Below are 20,709 nucleotides of genomic sequence, written 5' to 3' on the forward strand. Positions count from 1 at the left end.
GCACATGGTCAGTGGGGAGTGGAGGGAATGACCACACTGCTATGTGTCCTTGCCCACCACATGTACTAATTATTGTATGTGAATGGAGCCAGTGTGTCCTTACCCAGGCCAGGGACAGTGCAATTCACCACATTAGTGTTATATAATGAGATAATAAGCATTATGTAATCAGGGCCCAAGGGTTTTTGTGTGTGACTGTTATATTCCTCATTGTGTACACTATTTGATTGCATACTGTGTACAGTCTATTGGTGTTTTGGTGATATTCCAACTGTGCTTACTTACAAGTGCATGTCAACTACATGTATGACAATTTTTTATTTAGGATAAAGAATCTGTCATATATGCATGCAAACTAGGGGTATTAAAGAAGGTATCAACTAAAATTTGAGGAATTAGTTACTGCAAAATGTTGGGACTGGGGGAGTGTGGCCTTCTGAGTTCTGGTTCGGATTAGTGACTTGTGATCAGAGGGTCATGGGTTCGATTCCAACTGTTGGCCACATGTTGTGTCCTTGGGCAAGCCACTTTACCCCCATTTGCCTCTCTCCACCTAGAAGTATCTAGGGGATGTGGCAGTAGCTGGAGAGTAACCTGGGATGGACTAGCATACCATCCAGGGGGAGGAATAGGAATATTCTCATCATTTTATGCCAAGGAAAGCAGAGCTGACTTGATGGGCCATATCTACAGGGTTATTAAAAAAACCGCAACCCAAATGTCAGGACCATTGTTTTAGTGAAGTTCTGCATGTAGCACTTTCAAAATCTACGATATGAAAGCCCAATTCATAAGCTTTCTTTTAGCACAAGAATCATTCTAATCACTCATGTACTTTCAAGTTATGGCATTGTAAACACAACCACCGTTTTAAAGTTCTGTCCATGGATCACAAAAAAAGGTGTGCGTTCTTTCAGCAAAATGAAACAATTCACACACATCCCTATGTGATTTGTTTTCGTTTTGCTGAAAGAACACTTACCTTTTTTGTGATCCGTGGACAGAACTTTAAAACGGTGGTTGTGTTTAAAATTCCGTAACTTAAAAAGTACATGAGTGTACTAAAAGAAAGCTTATGAATTGAGCTTTCATATCCTAGATTTTGAAAGTGCTACATGCAGAACTTCATGAAAACAATGGTCCTGACATTTGGGTTGCGTTTTTTTTTTTACACACCCTGTATTTGTTCGTAAACAGACCTTACTTTACTTAGGACTGCACGATGTTTTAGAAGGTTTTTTATGCTGAAAAAATATTACCGATTTTATAATTTGCCCCCCCTAGACCAGTGTAATTACCAGTATCTCCTTCTTAGGCCAGTATTAAAAAAAAAAGGTCAAATTCAGCAATTCGCGAAGTGCAAATGTGCATCATTCCAGACCTTATTTTACTGAGCATAGATTTGTTTGGCACAACTTCATTTATTGTACGACATTAAAGAGAGTTTACTACATGTAGCCGACATCAAATTGCAAATGTCAAATGAAGTGAACCAAAAAATACAAAAATATTGTTTGGGTCCAGGGAAATCAATGTACTTTGTCAGTAGAAGGATCACATAATTTATATTGACCCTGAGGCCAGCAAAAATAATAAACTAGTTTCTCATCCCCACCCGCTTCCTTTTCCCCCACCTGCCTCCTTTTTGAAAAATGTGTACATTTGCAATATTTTGTCAATTTGATGGTTGGAAATTGATACGAAAATTCCACTCTTCTTGAAAATGACAGCACACAAGGTGCCATGATTTCACAGTATGCTTGCGACTATTATTCACTTCTAGTCAAGTGAGGTATTTCATAATAATTGAGTGGTTTTGTTTTTTGATTTTTGCAAAAAAGTATCGCACAGGTCCATGGGCCTTATTCACGAGTTGGCCATTTTTGTAGAGTTCCTTGAACGCATGTCATGAAGTGTTAACTGTTCGATAGGATGGCGCCAGACTATTTATGTAGGCACATTGTAGCTTTTACTGTCTTTTTTTTTAATCTGGCTTTAAACATTGGGGAAATTTTTATTACCAATTTGAAATTATTAATTTGAGCCGACTGGAATTAATTAGGAATTAACTTGCTTTCATTTCTCTTCGCAATTTCCAAAAATTAAGATTTGACCTCACTTTCTATTCAACATGGCCGACTCGTGAATAAGGCCCATTACAGGGTGAGTAAAAAAAACACGAAACCCAAATGTCGGGACTATTGTTTTATTGAAGTTCTGCATGTAGCACTTTCAAAATCTAGGATATGACAGCCCAATTCCTAAGCTTTCTTTTAGTACAAGAGTCATTCAAATCACTCATGTACTTTTAAAGTTACGGAATTTTAAATAACCACCGTTTTAAAGTTCTGTCCATGGATCACAAAAAAGGTGCGCGTTCTTTTAACAGCAAAACGAAAACAATTCACACACATCCCTATGTGATTTGTTTTCGTTTTGCTGAAAGAACATTTACCTTTTTGTGATCCGTGGACAGAACCTTACAACAGTGGTTGTGTTTAAAATTCCATAACTTGAAAAGTACATGAGTGATTTGAATGATTCTTGTACTAAAAGAAAGCTTATGAATTGGACTTTCATACCCTAGATTTTGAAAGTGCTACATGCAGTACTTCACTAAAACAATGGTCCCAACATTTGGTTTTTTTTTTTTTTTTTACTCGCCCTGTATACATGTACATGTACTTGTTTGTGTGCTTTCCTAGTCAACCTACATGTACCATACCAGCAATTCATTGGCCAAACAGTGACTAATAATATTAGTTATTACATGTATTCATCAGTATATTCCATCAAGTAATTATAAACCTTTTAGGATTTGCACAGCTAAATTAATTTGAATGAATGCAATTTAGCTCTTACAATGACAATGCATTCATTTTGATATCCAGCAGGTTCTGTACTTTGTTACATGTTGTAATTTAATAGAGTATGGTCATTGCTTGCCAACTTTAAAAGTGGTTGTACGTTTACATCATCCAGTGATCAAATTATTGCAACATTTAAGCATTAGAATGTTCAGCTTCACTAAGCTTCTTGCCCATTCACCGGTTTAAATTCCATATTTGTATTTTTTGGGCTATATTATGTATTGATGTATTGTTTTAAAGGGAATGTACAACATTTGCTTTTGCTGCAATTAGTATTAGTATGTTGTAGCAAATATTTTTAAACTAGGCTTATTTCACGTTTTGGGCTTGTAGATGCTGGAAAAACCAAGAAAACCAATCATGTTCTTGTAGTCTGGTTCCCTGACCCCACTGAATCGAAGCAATGTACAGACTTTGGGGAATTGTAAGGCCAGAAGAATCAGTCTAGCTGGCTTGTACCCCTTCACAGGTGTGTAATCACTTGAAAATGTGGAATAACTAATTAGAAAAATTAGGAGCAGTTTTTGAAGAAAAAAAACAGTTTTCTCCAACGCTGGTCGGCCGACCACTGTTGGGAAAAATACCAGTTTTCTTGAAAATGTCAGCACACCAGGAGCCACAAATTTACATGATGCTTTAGACTGTCATTCGCTAGGTATATTGTGATAATTTGATCATTTCATTTTGTGATGTTTGCCAATTGTTGTATCTTCCCTTTAAGCATTAGAATGTTCAGCTCCTTTAAGCTAATTGCCCATTCACCGGTACAAAATGCCATATTTATTATTTTTTGGCTATATTTGTATTGATGTGTATTGTTTTAACAGTTGAACATTGTGTACATTAGATACAGTACATGTGCATAATTTTTGTAATGCGACATTCTTCTTCAGATCGTTGGCGCTGCAGCCATCAATGATAAACAGAGATAACATAACAAAACACACAAACGTCAAAGACGGTTGCTGAACGCAATCGGTCTATGTAGTCGGAAACCAGGAATTTATACATACCGGTACATGTAACTTCTATATTTTAAAATCACGGGCTTGGGTAACGGCTAATTTTTGAATGTCGATTACTGGCCCTAAACTCCCAGATCCATCAAAATCTGACAGGATCTTCCAAGGATTTTGTAGGATTGACAAACTGTGTTAGTTTTTTGAACACTGGAGGATTTCCAGATGATTTCAGGAAGGCTTCTAATAAACGAACAATGGTGTAAAAAGGAAAGAAATGTGTCACATGCCGGGTACAATAGATGTACCTTTGTTTTGGGGGGTTTTGGGATCTCTTTTCCCCCTCCCCTCCCTCCCCCCTCCCCCTCCCCCCCCCCCCCCCCCACTCCTGATTGTGAAGAGCTGAATGCAAGCTGATAATGTTTCCAAGTTCAAGTTTCTACCCAAATGTTAACTGGAATGCCAACCAGGACTCAATCTGTGTAATTGAAATCGGCTCTCCCCAAAAACGAAACGCTTGACAAGCTTAGCGTGGCAGTCGCTGGGGGTTGCCAGTCTGATCTGAAGGGTCTAGGTTTGTTTGTCCAAGGTGTCCGTTTACTCGTTTAATAAAACTCCCAGGGTGGCGGAAAAACATTCCAACCTGCCGACAACGGAGGTAGAATGTACTAACTGTAACAGCAGGGCTGTGAAAAAAGCAATTCACGAGCTAAATAATACGATTTTGAAAATTGAAAACTTGTGTGTGTGTACACGTGCGTGATGAAATAGTTTTTTTAGAGCTAAATGTGTACCTGAACCTGTAGCATTAAAGTTGGCATCATAAGAAATTTGTTAGTCGATGTCAGTGTTCTAACTTGGACTTTGTGTTAACAGTAAATTAGCAATGTGGTTTTGTTTGCACATATCACATACATGTAGGCTGAGTAAAACATAATTAGTTTCTTGTCTGGCCTTTTGAAAAAAAATGAAGGAGGCGGACGTGCATTTTTTTAGTTCTCCCAAAATGGTGGATTTTCTAAGATAGTGGACATGAATTGTACAATTTTCTTGACGGTTTTGCTGATACAAAAATTGTGTCCAAAGGAGCCATTATAACCCTTTCTACATAGCTTCACAGTTTTGTTGGAAACAAAAAAAGACAATTATATTGACAATATATAATATATATAAAATATATTGCAAATGTATGAAAAACTAAAAAGCAATACTTTATCAAAACTTATAGATTAAAATAAAGCAATTAATCAGACTAAAAATGATGAAAATAGGTTTTATGAAAATGAATAAAACTGCTGCAAACTACCGGTACTTACTGACCTGATTGACGTGAAATATACAAATCGACAAATTTAGACAACCTAACATTTCGAGACTTTCTCAAAAGCAAAATAGGTTTTAAAGAAAGTGTTGGAGACAAAAATTCAACTCATAGCATTCACAGTGACAAATGTACTTTGTTGTATGTATAAAAAAATTAATCTGGATAAAATGATAGAAAACAGGTTTGTTTTTTAATAAAGTTTTGGAGACACTGGGACATCAAGCTGAAATATGGGATGCTTGGTCATCTAGGGTTAAAGGGAATATACATCATTTGCTTTTGCTGTAATATTCAGAAATGGATGGAATTGGGGGGTTGGAAATATAAAGCAAATATAGTTACACTGACTTTTTGGAGGTTTTGGGTTCAAAAATGCTATAAAAACCAAGAAAAACGATCATTTTCCTGTAGTCTGGTTCCCTGACTCCATATAAGAAGAAACAGAGCAGTTTACATACATTGGGGAATTGTAAGGTCAGGGAACCAGTCAAGCTGGCTCTTACCCGTTCATAGGTTTGTAATCGATTGCAAACAAGTGCAATGGTCAATTGGGTCCAGTATTTGAAAAAAAAGCCAGTTGTTTCCAACGCTGATCGGCCGATCAGCGTTGGAAATTGATACAAAAATACCACTTTTCTTGAAAATGACAGTATACCAGGTGCCATAATTTTACAGGATGCTTTATACTGTCATTTACCAACATCCTATTAAGGTATTTCGCAAAAACTTGGTAGTTTTATTTTTAGATGTTTGCAAATGTTGTATATTCCCTTTAAGCTATGCTTTTGTGAGTTAATGAGAATAATAACTCGTTTGACAGATGAACATTAGATACTGCTTCTGTATTGCATGATCTGAGCCATTCTGAGGCAAGTTAAATAACAGACTCCAAGCTCCAGTACATTATTGACAGTGGACGGGAAATGGCGTGAAGACACCCGAACATTCCAGACTCGCCCCCACATCACTTGATGTGAAAAACATTAGTCTTGGGAATTCACATTAGAATGCACAAGTGTGTAATCGGGCTACCAGAGAGTATTCAAATTTATATCGCAAACTTCTCGTGTTGAGATAAACGATACCCTTTAAAGTTGCATTAGCCATGCTATTTTTGAGTTTCATCACGACAAATAGATTCCTTTTCTAAATTGCTCTTTTGTAGCAATACAAAAGTATTCACTTTTGAATGAGACGTCGACTGAAAAAAAAATCGGCCCACATTTGCACGTATGAGTGCCGTGGTCCAATATACGGTGTTTAGCTCGAGTGCCGTGGTACGCGGGTTTGAACCCTGACAGGGGACATGGTGCTTGTGTTCTTGTGCAAGACTTTCGCTACAATTGCCTCTGCAAGCAGGCGTCTAAAGTGGGTACCTGTGAGGATAGAGACCAGAATGCACTCATCTCGAGCTGCTCGAGAAAAATGGTCTCAGGACCTGATAAACAAGGGTAACAATTGTAAAGGGCTTTGAGACCTTTGGTAAAAAGTGCTATATAAGCGCCACCTTATTATGAACATGTATTATTGTTGAATTATTACTTTACAAATTTCAAATTACTTGCAACTTGTTAATAATTCCATTCTTGCAAGGTAGTCTTGTTCCCACCCCACAATCAGTATCAATAATGTACAGACCACTGTAAACCAGTCTGCTCGCAAGCCAGATCTTGTTGTGCCCAAATAAAAACACCTTTTTTATTTCAGAGAGTGACAGTCACCAAAAACGAAGAAGATAAAAAATGCGGTTTTTGGTTTGAATTGAACATACATTTGGATATTTATTGAGAGAAAAAATGTAAAAATAGCACAGGAAATGCAAGTGTAAGGCGCATCCATAATTTCTTGCAAGACCCTCCTCCTGATGTGAAGACCCTGTTTGTCTGTTTCTCACCGGCTTATATTAAGCTGCTTGTTTTTTGTCTTTCCTCCTTGCAGGGAGATTAAGCTACTTAAGAGATTGAATCACAGGAACGTGATTGAGCTGGTGGATGTCCTTCACAGCGAAGAGAAACAGAAGATATATCCTTTGATTTTACACATGTACATAGATCCCTCGTCAGTTACTTCCCAAATCACCCCCCCCCCCCCCCAAAAAAATTCTAACATTGCAAAATTTGGCGGTTTCTATAAGGGAACAAAATCCACTTTGTGGAGTGCTGTGGCCTCGTGGTTAAGGGCACTGATTCGTGGTCTGTGGGTAAAGCTGCAGGTCATGGGTTTCGAGTCCTGGCGGGGTCATGGTGCGTGTGCCCTTGAGCAAGGCACTTTGTCACTCATTGCTTCTCTCCACCCAGGAGTAAATGGGTACCTATGAGGGCAGTGATGGTTATTGTGATTGAATTAGCTTCCTTGCGCCTAACAGGCTGCATCGAGCTGTATACTCCCCAGGGAGCTGAGATGGTATATGGAATGTTTAATTGGCCCAATGATTAGGGGTAATAATAATGTAAGCGCTTTGATCTTAGTAAAAAGCGCTATATAAGAACCTGTTATTATTATATTATTATTATTTAAAATTATTGGACCAACCAAACTAGTTGGTGACATTCTCAACAAACATGTATGTCATAGATAGAGGGCAGGGTTTTGATTTTTTGAGGGAAATTTGGGGGAAAAATGACGATGAAATTGCGTGGCGACAACACGCGACCCGCAAAATGAAGATGGCGATCACTGTGCGATGTACCGTGAGCACGCACGGCGTGCTGAATCGCAAGGCACAAACCGCGCAGGAAAATCGTGATTTCTACCCCAAGAATCTGTTCAAAATTGCAAAATGGGTGTCATTAGAATTCAGAAAAGTCTGCTTTTGATTGTAAAGGTGATTTTTGAGCAATAAAAAAACATTTTTGACTCTAATTTGATCAAAACAAAACAGAGGCCCTACACTTCAAGATCGCCCAAAATTTGGCCACCCAAAAAAGAATTTAAAAAATTTAATTTAGTCATGCAACTTTTCCTCGGATCAGCTGAAATCCTCTTCTGTTTTAAAATTGCATATCTATAAAGCGAGGTTGAGAAGCATCATAAAAAGTCTTCTTAAGTCAAGGAATTTGGTCTTTTTTGTGGCCTATAAGTTTATTCCCCCCCCCAAAAGAAATCCTTTATCATGTGTATGGCTCCCCTTGCCCATTCACTTACATTTTAGCTAAAATATAATAATATATACAGCATATCAAACATCAAAAACAAAACTACTCAATTATGATGAAATAGATCTACCTTACTTGACTATAAGTGAATAATAGTCTCAAGCATCCTGTAAAATCGTGGCACCTGATGCTGTCATTTTCAAGAAAAGTGGAATTTTGGTATCAATTTCCAACGATGGTCGGCCGACAATCATTGGTAAAAAATGTACTGCCCTCAAGTTACCAAATTTACTTCTTGTCATTTTCTGATGCATTGTCACTTCAAAATCAGAACAAAAATTTCAGACAAAAAATTTCAGACAAAAAAATAAACAAGAATGGTCCTTGACTTCAGTGTGTACGTATATAATTATGGAGTACTGCATGGGAGGTTTACAAGAGATGTTGGAGAACACGCCGGAGAAGAGGTTTCCTCTCTGGCAGTCCCACGGGTGAGTCTTCTTCAAACAGTCAATTTCAGCAAATTTCTGTCAATTTCTGCAAATGCTGGCTTGCAATTCTGTTACAGGTCTCTGGGGTGTGTTTTCTGGAGCTGGTCAGCACTAACATTTATTAGGGTACGTTTCGAGTAGCTCAGCCGGATTCGACTCGGGTAAAGGCAGATGGGTTAGCCACAACAGCTGGGCTAATTGAAGGCCAAACCTTGGACCATCAGGATCCTCACGTGATGTCTGTAGCCGCGACCGTAGTCACTGATAAAACGCCTGTTTCAGACTGGGTCTTAGTTTGAGATTTACTGCTTTTCATATATGAATAGCAAAACTGAAAAAAAGGTTGGGCTGGAATTATAGCCTCTAAATTTGCAATGAACTCATTAAATAATTACCTTTAGACTTCAAATAAAGTTGATTTTTGGGTCCACTTGAGATTTCCGCTGTCTGGCTACCATATTTGTCAGTTTCTTGGAATGAACAACTCATGCATGTGACATATTTCCACCACTGACTCGGTGGTCGCTGACCCGGGTGAGCCCCTAAAATTAAGTTAGAGCTGATCGAACAGCACGGGACTAACCTGAATCGATCCGGGTGAGATACCCGAATGCACCCTTAGCTTAGTTCAGAGAAGTTTTGGAAATTTATTTTGTATTAGGCCCCCTATTACACTGCTAAAAATGATTTTCTTCAATGTCTTTCAGAGGTTTGAAATCTCAGCTTTAAAGCTGATTTCAGCTTTTTTCCTCACTTGCTGTGTACAAAAGTATAGGAAATTTCCAAAGTTCAGCTTTTTAACACCTTTTTCAGCTGTTTTCAGTTATTTTTATCAGTGGTCACTCACACCCCTGATCTTTAATACATGTATAAGAAAATAAATGTTGTTTCAAGAAAACGTTTCTTATCTAAAGACAAAAGTTTTCTTGAAATAAGATGTTTTCTAATTTTAAGAAAACTGTTTTTAGCAGTGTCAATTTTTGCAGGACAGCCTTCCCTCCTTAATAAACATGCTTGTGAAAAACATCATGGATGGTCAACATCCAGACCTCCTTCGCATCAACAAACTTCTCAGCGGTATTTTTTAAATGAACACATGGAATGCACCTCTGTCTTGACCATCAAACTTTATTCAACACCGCACTGCAATGGGCAGATCGAGACACCCATTTAAAACTTGCGCACACTCGAGATGCACATTTTGAGTGACGCCGTCTAGCGAGTTCCGTTCACAAGTGGGAACAGTTTCGCACTTTGCCACACTTTCAGTAGCGCCATGCTTGCTGAAATGTATACATTGATCAAGCGAAACTCGTTTGGTTGTTAACGCTTCAGCGAGCCCGCAAGTGGCAACGTGTGTACTCCACTGCCAAGTGCGGACCGTGCTTGAACAAAATAGCCTGCAGAGGGGGGACAAAAAAGAACGATGACAAAGAAATTGGATCAACATGAGATGAGAATTGAAATGTTGGTGCAAGTCTATTTTTAGTAGAGGCTTGACAATGGTGCTCTTTGTTGTACTTTGCGTGTGGGAATAACATAAAAAAGGCCTTTTGTGTAGCTACAAATGCTTAGAGCTTACACCAAGGATGTTCTATTTGAAAGAGCTAGCTATCGGTGATACGTGTACATTTACATGTACAAATACAATGTTGTTGGTTTCATTTTTTTGGAAATCACACGTACATCATTCAAATCTTAAGTATTCACAAATGTAAAAAAAAACTGTACAGGAATTCCCCTTCATAGGAACTATGAAAATGTCTACTGAGCTGAAACTTCAACAGGTGTATTACCGGTAGTTCTGTGCATTGATGGATTGCTGCACTGTTATTTGATTTGTAAAAAGGGCAAAAAGTAAAGAAAAAATCCTCCTTGCCTTTTATGCGCGTTTTGATGATTTTCTTTAAAACGCAGTGGCGTGAAAAGATTACATGTACCTACCTGTACATGTGTATGGTACCTACATGTACACGTACAATACCAGTGGTTTGTGCAGCTAATTTTAGATGAGAGCAACAGTAACAGAAGTTTCCCATGCATGCGTCAAATTCATTGTACTGTATAGTGTACATGATGAATGTGAAATCGTGATTGAACAGTCCCAGTTCCATCATAATTACATGAATTTCTTTCTCTAAGTGTTTTTAGCCTTTTTCCCCCCAAGGTTACATTTCCTTTTTTATCCCTTCTTTTCATAGCCCTCCCCTTTAGTGGCCCAACACAAGCCTTGTGTTCACTCTCATAAAAAAAAAATCAAAATTGGGCAAGAAATTTCATGACAATGTTTTTAACTGTAGAAGGCTATGAGGCAATTGACATGTATTGTTTTGCATGTTCCTTGCTGCAATCAGTGGGTGAACATGTACTGTACATGTGTGTTTGCATTTCAAATGGCCTGTTTGACACTTACCGGTATTCAGTTTCCAGTGACCTGCAAAAGTAATGTTTTGTAACGCGAGATTTGCACTTTGCTAGCTCTCCCTAGTCGCCATGGATTCCTGGAAACGTGCCAACAACACATTTTTAGAAACAGAGCACCTACATATATGTTTATACATGCCAATACAATCTATGCGCATGATACATGTACAAGTATGATGTACTGTACATGTTTATATGTATAAACATGATAAATGTACAACATTTACACACTGAATCGCCGATAGGTTAGAAAAATATTTTAGGAGCTTTGAAATTGACAACCTTCCCCCGTTTGAAGATTTGTATGTTTACTCTTCAGTGCTGTTTGTTGACTTTGGGGACTAGAGTTGAAATTTTGTGTCAATATTAATGCCTAGATGCATGAAGTTAAAGCAGACATCTACCTGGGTTTTTTCGGCCTGCCAGTTTACGATTATTTTTAAATTGATAAATTGTTCCCTTTTCAGTGGAGATGGCTTCGATTAATCAATTGCAAGGTGTACGGTCTACCTACATGTATATCGATTCTTAACATTGTCCTCAACGACAGTTACTACATGTATGTATGGTGCATTTTGGAAACTGATAGTGGCATGTAAACATACCATCGGAAATTGACAATTTTAAGACCAACACAAAGTTGTAAATGGCAAGGACAGATTATGTACCGTGTACCATACCGTTTACTTACAATGTAGGTACAGTACATTGCAAGTGAATCTTAACGCTGCTAACGTGATTGGAAATTTTTGAACAACAAATTCGCATGTTTGCATTCACATTCGCATTTGCGTCCGAATTCACAAAACGTTCTCTGCGAAACTTTGTGCAACGGTGCTAAAATACATGTATGTGCCAAATTTATACAAAATTATTGCAAAATTGGTGCGAACTTGATGTGAAATTGGTACTTCAGCCAATGTGTGCTTGAAATTTATGCTGAATATACATGTACCGTATGATACATGGGAACAGAACATAGTAAGTAGGAGAAATAGGCAGCAACAGATATCAAAGGGATGCACATGAGAAAGGAACTAGTTTAGCAAAAACGTGATGTTAAACAATGCACACGCCAGGTATGACTTGCAAGTCCTTGACATCCATTGTGCGATATTTACTTTCGGTTTTGGCTCAAGTGCTTCCGAGTTGAGGCATTCATTTTTACATGTATCGGCAAAGCCATGTGGTTAAATAGACGTAGATGTTGTTTTGATATGTCATAAGTCTTCTTTGCTATTTCCCGCAGTTTTTTTCATTTTACTGTTTGTGTCATACCTGTATTTGTTGCGCATGTCAATCGACACAAGGTCATTGTTTAAAAGACTGTCCACATGTATGGACAGGCATATACTGTTGATGACGATAAAAAAGGAAAAGAAATTAGGTATAACAAACTTGTCTTTAATATTTACTTTGCCATTAAATATCTTACGATTTATTTGGCATATCAGTCCACACAAAATAATAATCAGTAGAAAATGGCAGGTGGCGTTATTGCAGACATGTCGCATATTGTGCGAATTCAGGGTCACTCGAGTATTTTCCATAAAGGTTTAAATTGACGAAAGTGACAGTTCACCGCACTATAAACAAAAAATGCCCATTTACATGTACAATGTAGTATTCATTTCTACAGGTACATGTACAGGTAGCTAAAATATTATGATCCATTTTTGTAACCTGGCTATCAAACTGAACAATGTTTTTGTTTTGTTGTGGTGAAAGTGAAATTCTAGATGAGGAAGTGCTATGAAGGTCCCCACCTGCACTCTGGGTATTAAAGGGGCACCTGCGTATCCAGCGCCACTTTAAAGGGATTTTTAGAATCCTTGCGCCAAGTCTATTTTCCCGTCGTCGCGATGGCGTTGCCTCGTAAGAGGAGACCGACGGAACACGACAGTGAGAGGGAATCAATATCGTGGTCGGAGAGCGAGATGTTCTGTTTGCGCCGGGTTGCCTGTAAGCTGTACCGCACGTTGCATATTTTGCGGTTAAATCACAGCAACGCTGCTAGATTGAGGTTCATGGCCTTATTTCATCTGACCTAGTCGGTTTACAGATGTATCTAGGTTTCCGCATGACTGTTCATCTCAAAAGAACGTTTCCTAGAGATGTACACATTTATGATAAGCCGTCCTCGTAGCATATACTGCAAAAACATTTGTAAACACTTGCAGTTTTGTCATGTTAAGTGACATGGAGTAAGGTAAAGTGCACCGGAAGTTCCGTTCGATCCAATTTCGGTGGAAATGGCGGAATTGACATTGGCGGAAGAGACAGTGACCTTGCTCAGCCAATTGGAGCAACGGTGCAGCAAATTATTTTTTTCTGGTTTGGACAGCTTTTTTTCCCTAGTACCATTTTGCTACCGGTATGTGTGCATTCTGCTTTTGATACAGCTAACTGATTGCTACATAGTAAAAGCATGGCTGAAAATTCCCAGGGACCCATTTTAACAATACATGAGGTTTACGTACATTTGCTGTTCATCAAAAGAGAAAACTAGGTGTGATGTGCATTTGAACCGGGTACCTGAGTACCTGACCGTTGATGTCAGGAACCGGTTCCAGATAATGGGATCGGTTACCCGCAACCAACGTGATGAATTACTTAGTAACTTCTCAGACAATGAAAAAGAAAAGTTTTGAATGTCATTTGTGAGGGATTTTACAAATGAAAACCAGGCCACGTTGGAAATCAAAACATATTACTTGTTAATGACACTCGCAACAGTTGCAGTTTACACCGTAAAGCTATAAAGCTCCCTGTACGCACTCGTATCTTGTATCGACGCATACATTTGTAAATGTGGTGGTATTATCATGCGGACCTTTATGAAAAATCTGAACAGCAACTTCTGTAGTTTTGAATTTTGGGGTTGGCTTTCTCCAACTCCCTAGCATGATTGACTAGGAACCATACCCATCCTGGCAAATTCCAACACATTATGGGAAACATGCACACATATATTTCTGATTTCTGGAGGTATGCCAACCCATTGTACAACTGTACCCATCCTGACAGATTCCAACAAAACATGCCGTTGGGGTTTGATTGGTTGAGTACTGTTAGGGTTAACACTTACAGGTACCCGCATACCCATATTTTTTTTCATTCGGATACCCGGTTCTCGTACTACCTGTAAATGCACACCCCTAGAGAAACAAAACAGTTTTTGTAAAAAAAGCAAACTTACATGAAGTGAGATTAGAAACTTCCAGGTGGAAAATAGACCTTTATCATGCTGCCACCATTTCAGTCATGTTCTCTGTATCCAATAACAGTACTGAACAATAATGTTTTTTGTGCAAAAAGGAACCAGACTATTTTTCCTTCCAGCCTCGCTTTGGTTACTTTGATTTGAATGGGAAAAAAATTCAAGATGGCCGCAACATGATAATGGTCTATATTCTACCAGGTCTGAATCATACATGTTTGTTTTGGGTTTTTCACTGTTTTGTAAAGAAAATCTCTTTTTTTTTCATCAAATGACCCACAACGGGTGACTGACTAGGTGGCTTCTGACTAGCGCCCCTTGGACAAAAGATATTGACAAAATAGGGAACCGCCAGTTGACATAGAGCTGGATAGCTCAGTTGGTAGGGCACTGGAGCGGCAATCCGGAGCACACAGGTTCAAACCCTGCAAGGTCTTGGGCTGAACCTTGTGTTGTTTATGCTCAGCCGTGCATGCATAAATTAAGGCCTAGATTGTACTTGAAATCCTCCGCACTGCTCCAGGATGTCGCTGGATCTGCCTCAACATATTGGCAGTGATTGCTGGAGGATTTTGCAGGATTGAGGCAGTGGTCACCCCTCTAAGGACCACATTCAAGAAATTATGGGACTTTTGCAAGATTGAGGCTGTTTGTGTGCAAATTTTACATGGAGGCAGTTGGAGGATTTTGCAGAATTGAGGTTTCATCCTAGCATAAATGACTAGGGAATTAGGGTTAAAGATGGTACTGCTTGTCACGGAGTTGTGCATCCTACAAGTGTAGGTTTTTCCAACACAGAAACAACAAAGTCGCCTACATTGTATTTCTATATACTCCCTTTAAAGGAAATACACAACATTTGCAAACATCGAAAAATAAAACTTCCAAGTTTTTATGAAAAAACCTTACTTCGATGTTGGTAAATGACAGTCTAAAGTATCCTATAAAATTATGGCACCTGGTGTGAAGTCATTTTCAAGAAAATTGTATTTTTGTATACATTTTCAGCGGTGGTCAGCCGACCACCGTTGGAAAAACCTAACTATTTTTCAACTACTGCTCCAAATTTACCATTTTTTTTCAGTCCAAATTTTGTTTGATATTGGTTACATGCTCATGAACGGGTGCAGGCCAGCTAGACTAGTTCCCTTACCGGTACCTTACAATTTTTTCGGCATCTATGAATTGATCCATTTCATCTTAAGTGGAGTCAGGGAACCAGATTTCTTGAACGTTTTTGTTTTTCTTGATTTTTCCAGCATTCCCAAACACAAAACGTCAAACATGTCAGTGCAACAATATTTGATCTATTATTATACCCCTCCAATAGTTCATTTCTGAAAATTACAGCAAAAGCCAATGATGTACATTCCCTTTAAACAGGGTGATTTTGTCGCCATGCACTTGCCAAAAATGTTATCAGTTTATACAGATAGATAAAAGTCTCTCACAGACTGTCTCCAGGTTTGAATTAAACGGACTTCCGAGCCACTTAAAAATACCTAAAGTCCATGTTTATATCAGAGACATTCACAGACAGTTTAACCCAGAACATAATGATGTCGTTATCATGAGATTTCAAAGGCCAAGGATCATCACCAGGAATTTTTTGTAATTGATAATTTTTTTTTTTTGCTAGCGGGACCATGGTACATTTTATAATTCCTCAGAGTATTAATTGATGACAACAACAAAATATTATAAGAGAAACAACCTTTGGTTCTTTATGCAAGCAATATCATGTGACCTTTTGTTGATCGTTGCTCAAGGAGTTCTACCACAAGCTGAAAGCAAAAAGCATCTATATGGGTCATTTTATAAATTTGGGGTTCTCTTTTTCCCCGTCCTCGTTACATCTGACCTATGATTTTATATTTCTGATGCACTCCTTAACCCTAAAGGGGCCGGGTTATTTTGACCATCTCTCAGCCGGGGGGGGGGGGGGGGGGGGGGGGGGGGGGGGGGGGGGGGCGGATTCCGCCCCCCCCTAAGATCTCGGCCATCGAGCGACGGAAAATTTTGAAACTCAGCACATGCATAGAGCAACTCTTCCTAAACATGCCCAAGAAATTTCATGACTATAGGTCAAAGGGTTTTGAGTTATGGCTAATTAATTATTCATATGTATGAATGGCAATTCTGCTCGGTGTACACGACATATATGCGAAAATTCAGTTTTTACGGCGCGTAGCGCCGGAAAATTTTTCGCTACAGGCTAACCCGTGGTCCGATTTTTATGTTTTTGGTATCAAAAGATGCGCAAAGCTCGAGGCTAAAAAGTCATAACAGCTCGGGTCGCGAAAAAAATTTTTTTAGAAGCTATGGCGGAAAATGTTGAGGGGGGGGGGGCGGATTCCGCCCCCCCCCGGCCCTTTTAGGGTTAAAGGGAATATACAACATTAGCAAACATCGAAAAATAAAACTACAAAGTTTTTACGAAATACCTTACTAGGATGTTGGTAAATGACAGTCTAAAGCATCCTATAAAATTATGGCACCTGGTGTGAAGTCATTTTCAAGAAAATGGTATTTTTGTATATATTTCCAACAATGGTCGGCCGACCACCGTTGGAAAAACCTAATTATTTTTCAACTACTGCTCCAAATTTACAATTTTGTTCAGTCCAAATTTTGTTTGCTATTGGTTACATGTTCATGAACGGGTGCAGGCCAGCTACAACTGGTTCCCTTACCTTACAATTTTCCGGCATCTGTAAATTGATCCATTTCATCTTCAGTGGAGTCAGGGAACCAGACTACTTGAACATTTTTGTTTTTTCTTGGTTTTTCCAGCATTTTCCATCACAAAACTTCAAACATGTCAGTGTAACAATATTTGATCCATTATACATGTACTAACCCCTCAAATAGTTAATTTCTGAAAATTACAGCAAATGCCAATGATGTACATTCCCTTTAATGCAGTCGTCTTCCAAGAGTGATTAATAACAAACTACTCACCCAACTAATAAAAAAACTTATTTGACGTCATTCGTAATGATACTTGAATGACAAAACTAAAGTACCAAGGTAACAGGAAAAGGAATGACCCATATCTGAAAGGGAAACCATACCTAGTCGCAAGTGGGTTGGTTCGTGAATATTAATAACGTGACATGCAATTATTTGCGTACTGTACCGGTATGTCACGCTATAATTATTTAATGAACCAACGTATCCCACTTGCACCCAGATAGCACTTCGCAATCTGAAAAGGCATTTAGTTTAAAACGCAAAGTGGTAGAATTTTGGTCGATCCAGAATTTTGGCAACATTCCCAACATTGTTGGGAAAAACTCTAATATGCTGTATTTGAGATAAACTACCTGCTGTTTTGGCCTGACATTGGACTTTTTTTTAACCATTAACCCTGAACACCCCCCCCCCCTCCCAGATGCTTCCACATCCACCAGGGGGATTTCACACTATTAAAAGAAGGTACATCTTAGCCACTACCGAATTACACTACGTAGAACTTGATGCCCCTTGAAAGCATTGAACAAGGACAAAAATCAAAGACTCTGAATCCCCCCCCCCAAAAAAAAAAATCAAAAATCATGATGGAGAGGGAGTGTTTACTGGGGAGGGAGCTGTCATCTCTGAAATGTTGCTCCATTCATCAACAAAAGTCTAGGGGGTTAGGCTTTTAATAGAAAATAATGAATTGTTAAAGAGCTCCGGGAATGCAACTTTAAGCTAATTCTTAGTAAAAATTGCACACTGAGCTTTAACGATAAACACAAAATTTCGAGTGGCCTAATTTTGCAACCAACTGAAAAAAGAGGAGAAAAATAAGAGGATTCCAGACCCAAAGGATTGTCAGACGATGCCCTACAAGCAAGTCACGCAAGTGGAATTCCAGCAGAGTGCAACATGAGAAGGCAACCTGACGCTGATAACAATCACCTCGTCCGAGTTGCCATGGCAACGAAACTGGATGCTGCAACCTCATTCACCTATGTACCATATTACGTGTACACAGCATTTACAAGTATAAGACATGTACATCCGTAAACATGTAATTAGCGAGCTTGTTTTGAGAATAGCAGAGTATGTACATGTACTACTGGGTATATCATACATGTTTTCATTTGAGTACTGTCCTTGAAAGATTAATTCCTTTCATTATGCATATCTCCAGTAGAGCATTTTAAGCCATATTGTCATGGTACAATGTACATTTAAAGGTAGAAACTTCTAGGACCATTTGTCATTAAGTGACTGTGAATTTTTTCGTTTGAAGAAGGTAACAGAATAGCCCCATAAATGTGGCCAATTTACTGGACTACCTCTGTAAATAAAGGCCACACTTGGAACATGTACAAAAACATGTAGAACTTTGTCAAATTTTGATTTTCACATTTAGGCTTAGTTTGTAGGGTTTTTTTTGCTTTAGAAGCATACTCACCCTCTTTATAGGCTAATCAGAAAGTGCTGCTTTTTTCAGATGTCTATTTTTGGTGAAATTACCAGATTCGTTTGCACACGTTTGCGTATCAAAATTTCAACATGAAATTTCACGAAAAGTAGACATCTGAAAAAGGCAGCACTTTCTGATTAGCCTATGAAGAGGGTTAGTACCGGTATGCTTCTAAAGCAAAAATAAACTACAAACTAAGCCTAAATTTGAAACTCAAAATTTGACAAAGTTCTACATGTTTTTGTACACGGTGGAAGCGTGGCCTTTATTTACAGAGGTAGTCCAGTAAATTGGCCACATTTATGGGGCTAGTAACAGAAGTGCTCAAACTCTAATGACGGGCACCTAACAACTAACCCGATGAAGTCTTAGCTCTGTGAATGCTGTATATTTCGATAATTTTAACACAATATTCTGGATCTTGATTTCAGTTCAGATGTTGCTGTGTCGTATTTTGAATTGCGCCCTCTTGTGACACAATCCCGAAATCAGCATTTGGGACACGATTCTCATGTAGCCGATTGCAGCTACGTGGTGTCACACACTGAATCGACGAATAATAGCAGCCGCGCGTGTGCGTCGATCATTTCAACGATTGCACCCATTTACGGATTCGCCCAATTACAAACCAAGTACATGTACAAATGGAAGTTTCAAAATGTGTCACGTGACACATCTTTGGAAATAACCTTCTGTTATTGTTTTCTTGAAAATGACAGCATGCAAGAAGGAATAATTTCACAGGGAGTTTAGTGTCAGTACTATCTTTAAACCAAAAGTAAGCTTTTTAAAGGGAAAATACAACATTTGCAAACATAAAAAAATAAAACTCACCAAATCATTTTGAAATACCTCAAGTGCTGGACTGTTAGTGAATGACAGTGTAAAGCATCCTGTAAAATCATGGCACCTGGTATACTGTCATTTTCAAGAAAAGTGGTATTTTTGTATCAATTTCCAACGCTGGTCGGCCGACCAGCGTTGGAAAAAAACTGGCTTTTTTTCAAATACTGGCCCCAATTGACCATCGCACTTGTTTGCAATCAATTACACACCTATGAACAGGTACAAGCCAGCTAGACTGGTTCCCTGACCTTGCAATTCCCCAATGTATGTAAACTGCTCTGTTTCTTCTTATATGGAGTCAGGGAACCAGACTACAGGAAAATGATTGTTTTTCTTGGTTTTTATAGCATTTTCGAACCCAAAACCTCAAAAAAGTCAGTGTAACTATATTTGCTATATATTTCCAACCCCCCAATTCCATCCATTTCTGAAAATTACAGCAAAAGCAAATGATGTATATTCCCTTTAACAGTAATTTGGGCATTACTTTTTGGATAGCTGCAAATGGTCCACTCAAGTATAGGCCCTTTTAATAAGGTCATGCAGCCATGCTCAAATTGGATAGTTTTTGGCTATGGTTTTCGTTTTCCCCATAGGATCATATGTTTAATAGCTGTAGCCACAGAGGCTACCCATTTCTGGACATGGCCCATTTCTTCCCAGGCCATAAAAAACATCCATTATTTCTTCCAAAAATCAGTGGATTAGGGCGGATCTAGACTGCCGGGGGGGGGGGGGGGGGGGATGGGGATGGGTAGGGTGTGCCGGGGGGGAGGGGGGAGACAGAAGGGCTCTCTCAAGAGAAAAATGGCTTTATTTGAGAAAAGTTCGGTCGCTGCCGGCAGGGCAAACGCCCACGACACACCACCCTGGATCCGCCGTTAGTGGAGAACCAGTCAGTTTTGATATCCATTCCATGACATTTTGGCTGGTAACCTGCAACTCGTGATATTGACAGATCTTTTCTGTGCATTAGTTTGTAGCATCTTTACACGTACGCAAAAGCTCACCCCAAATCATGTGATATAAATAGCTATACTGTTGTGTAATTGGCATGAGT

The 20,709-nt window shown here is 38.8% G+C and overlaps 1 protein-coding gene across 1 annotated transcript in view; it reads left to right on the forward strand.

Annotated features, from left to right (window-relative positions):
- The window catches only part of LOC119736650 (serine/threonine-protein kinase STK11-like), a 60,285-nt gene that overhangs the window by 9,185 nt on the left and 30,391 nt on the right, over nt 1–20,709 (forward strand). The window contains exons 2-3 of the mRNA XM_038210666.1: nt 7,092–7,175; nt 8,650–8,739. Of these exons, the coding sequence (XP_038066594.1) occupies nt 7,092–7,175; nt 8,650–8,739 (174 nt within the window). The remainder of the gene's footprint in view (nt 1–7,091; nt 7,176–8,649; nt 8,740–20,709) is intronic.

This window comes from Patiria miniata, unplaced genomic scaffold, assembly GCF_015706575.1.
Source record: "Patiria miniata isolate m_02_andy unplaced genomic scaffold, ASM1570657v1 HiC_scaffold_3, whole genome shotgun sequence".
Lineage (NCBI taxonomy): Eukaryota > Metazoa > Echinodermata > Asteroidea > Valvatida > Asterinidae > Patiria > Patiria miniata.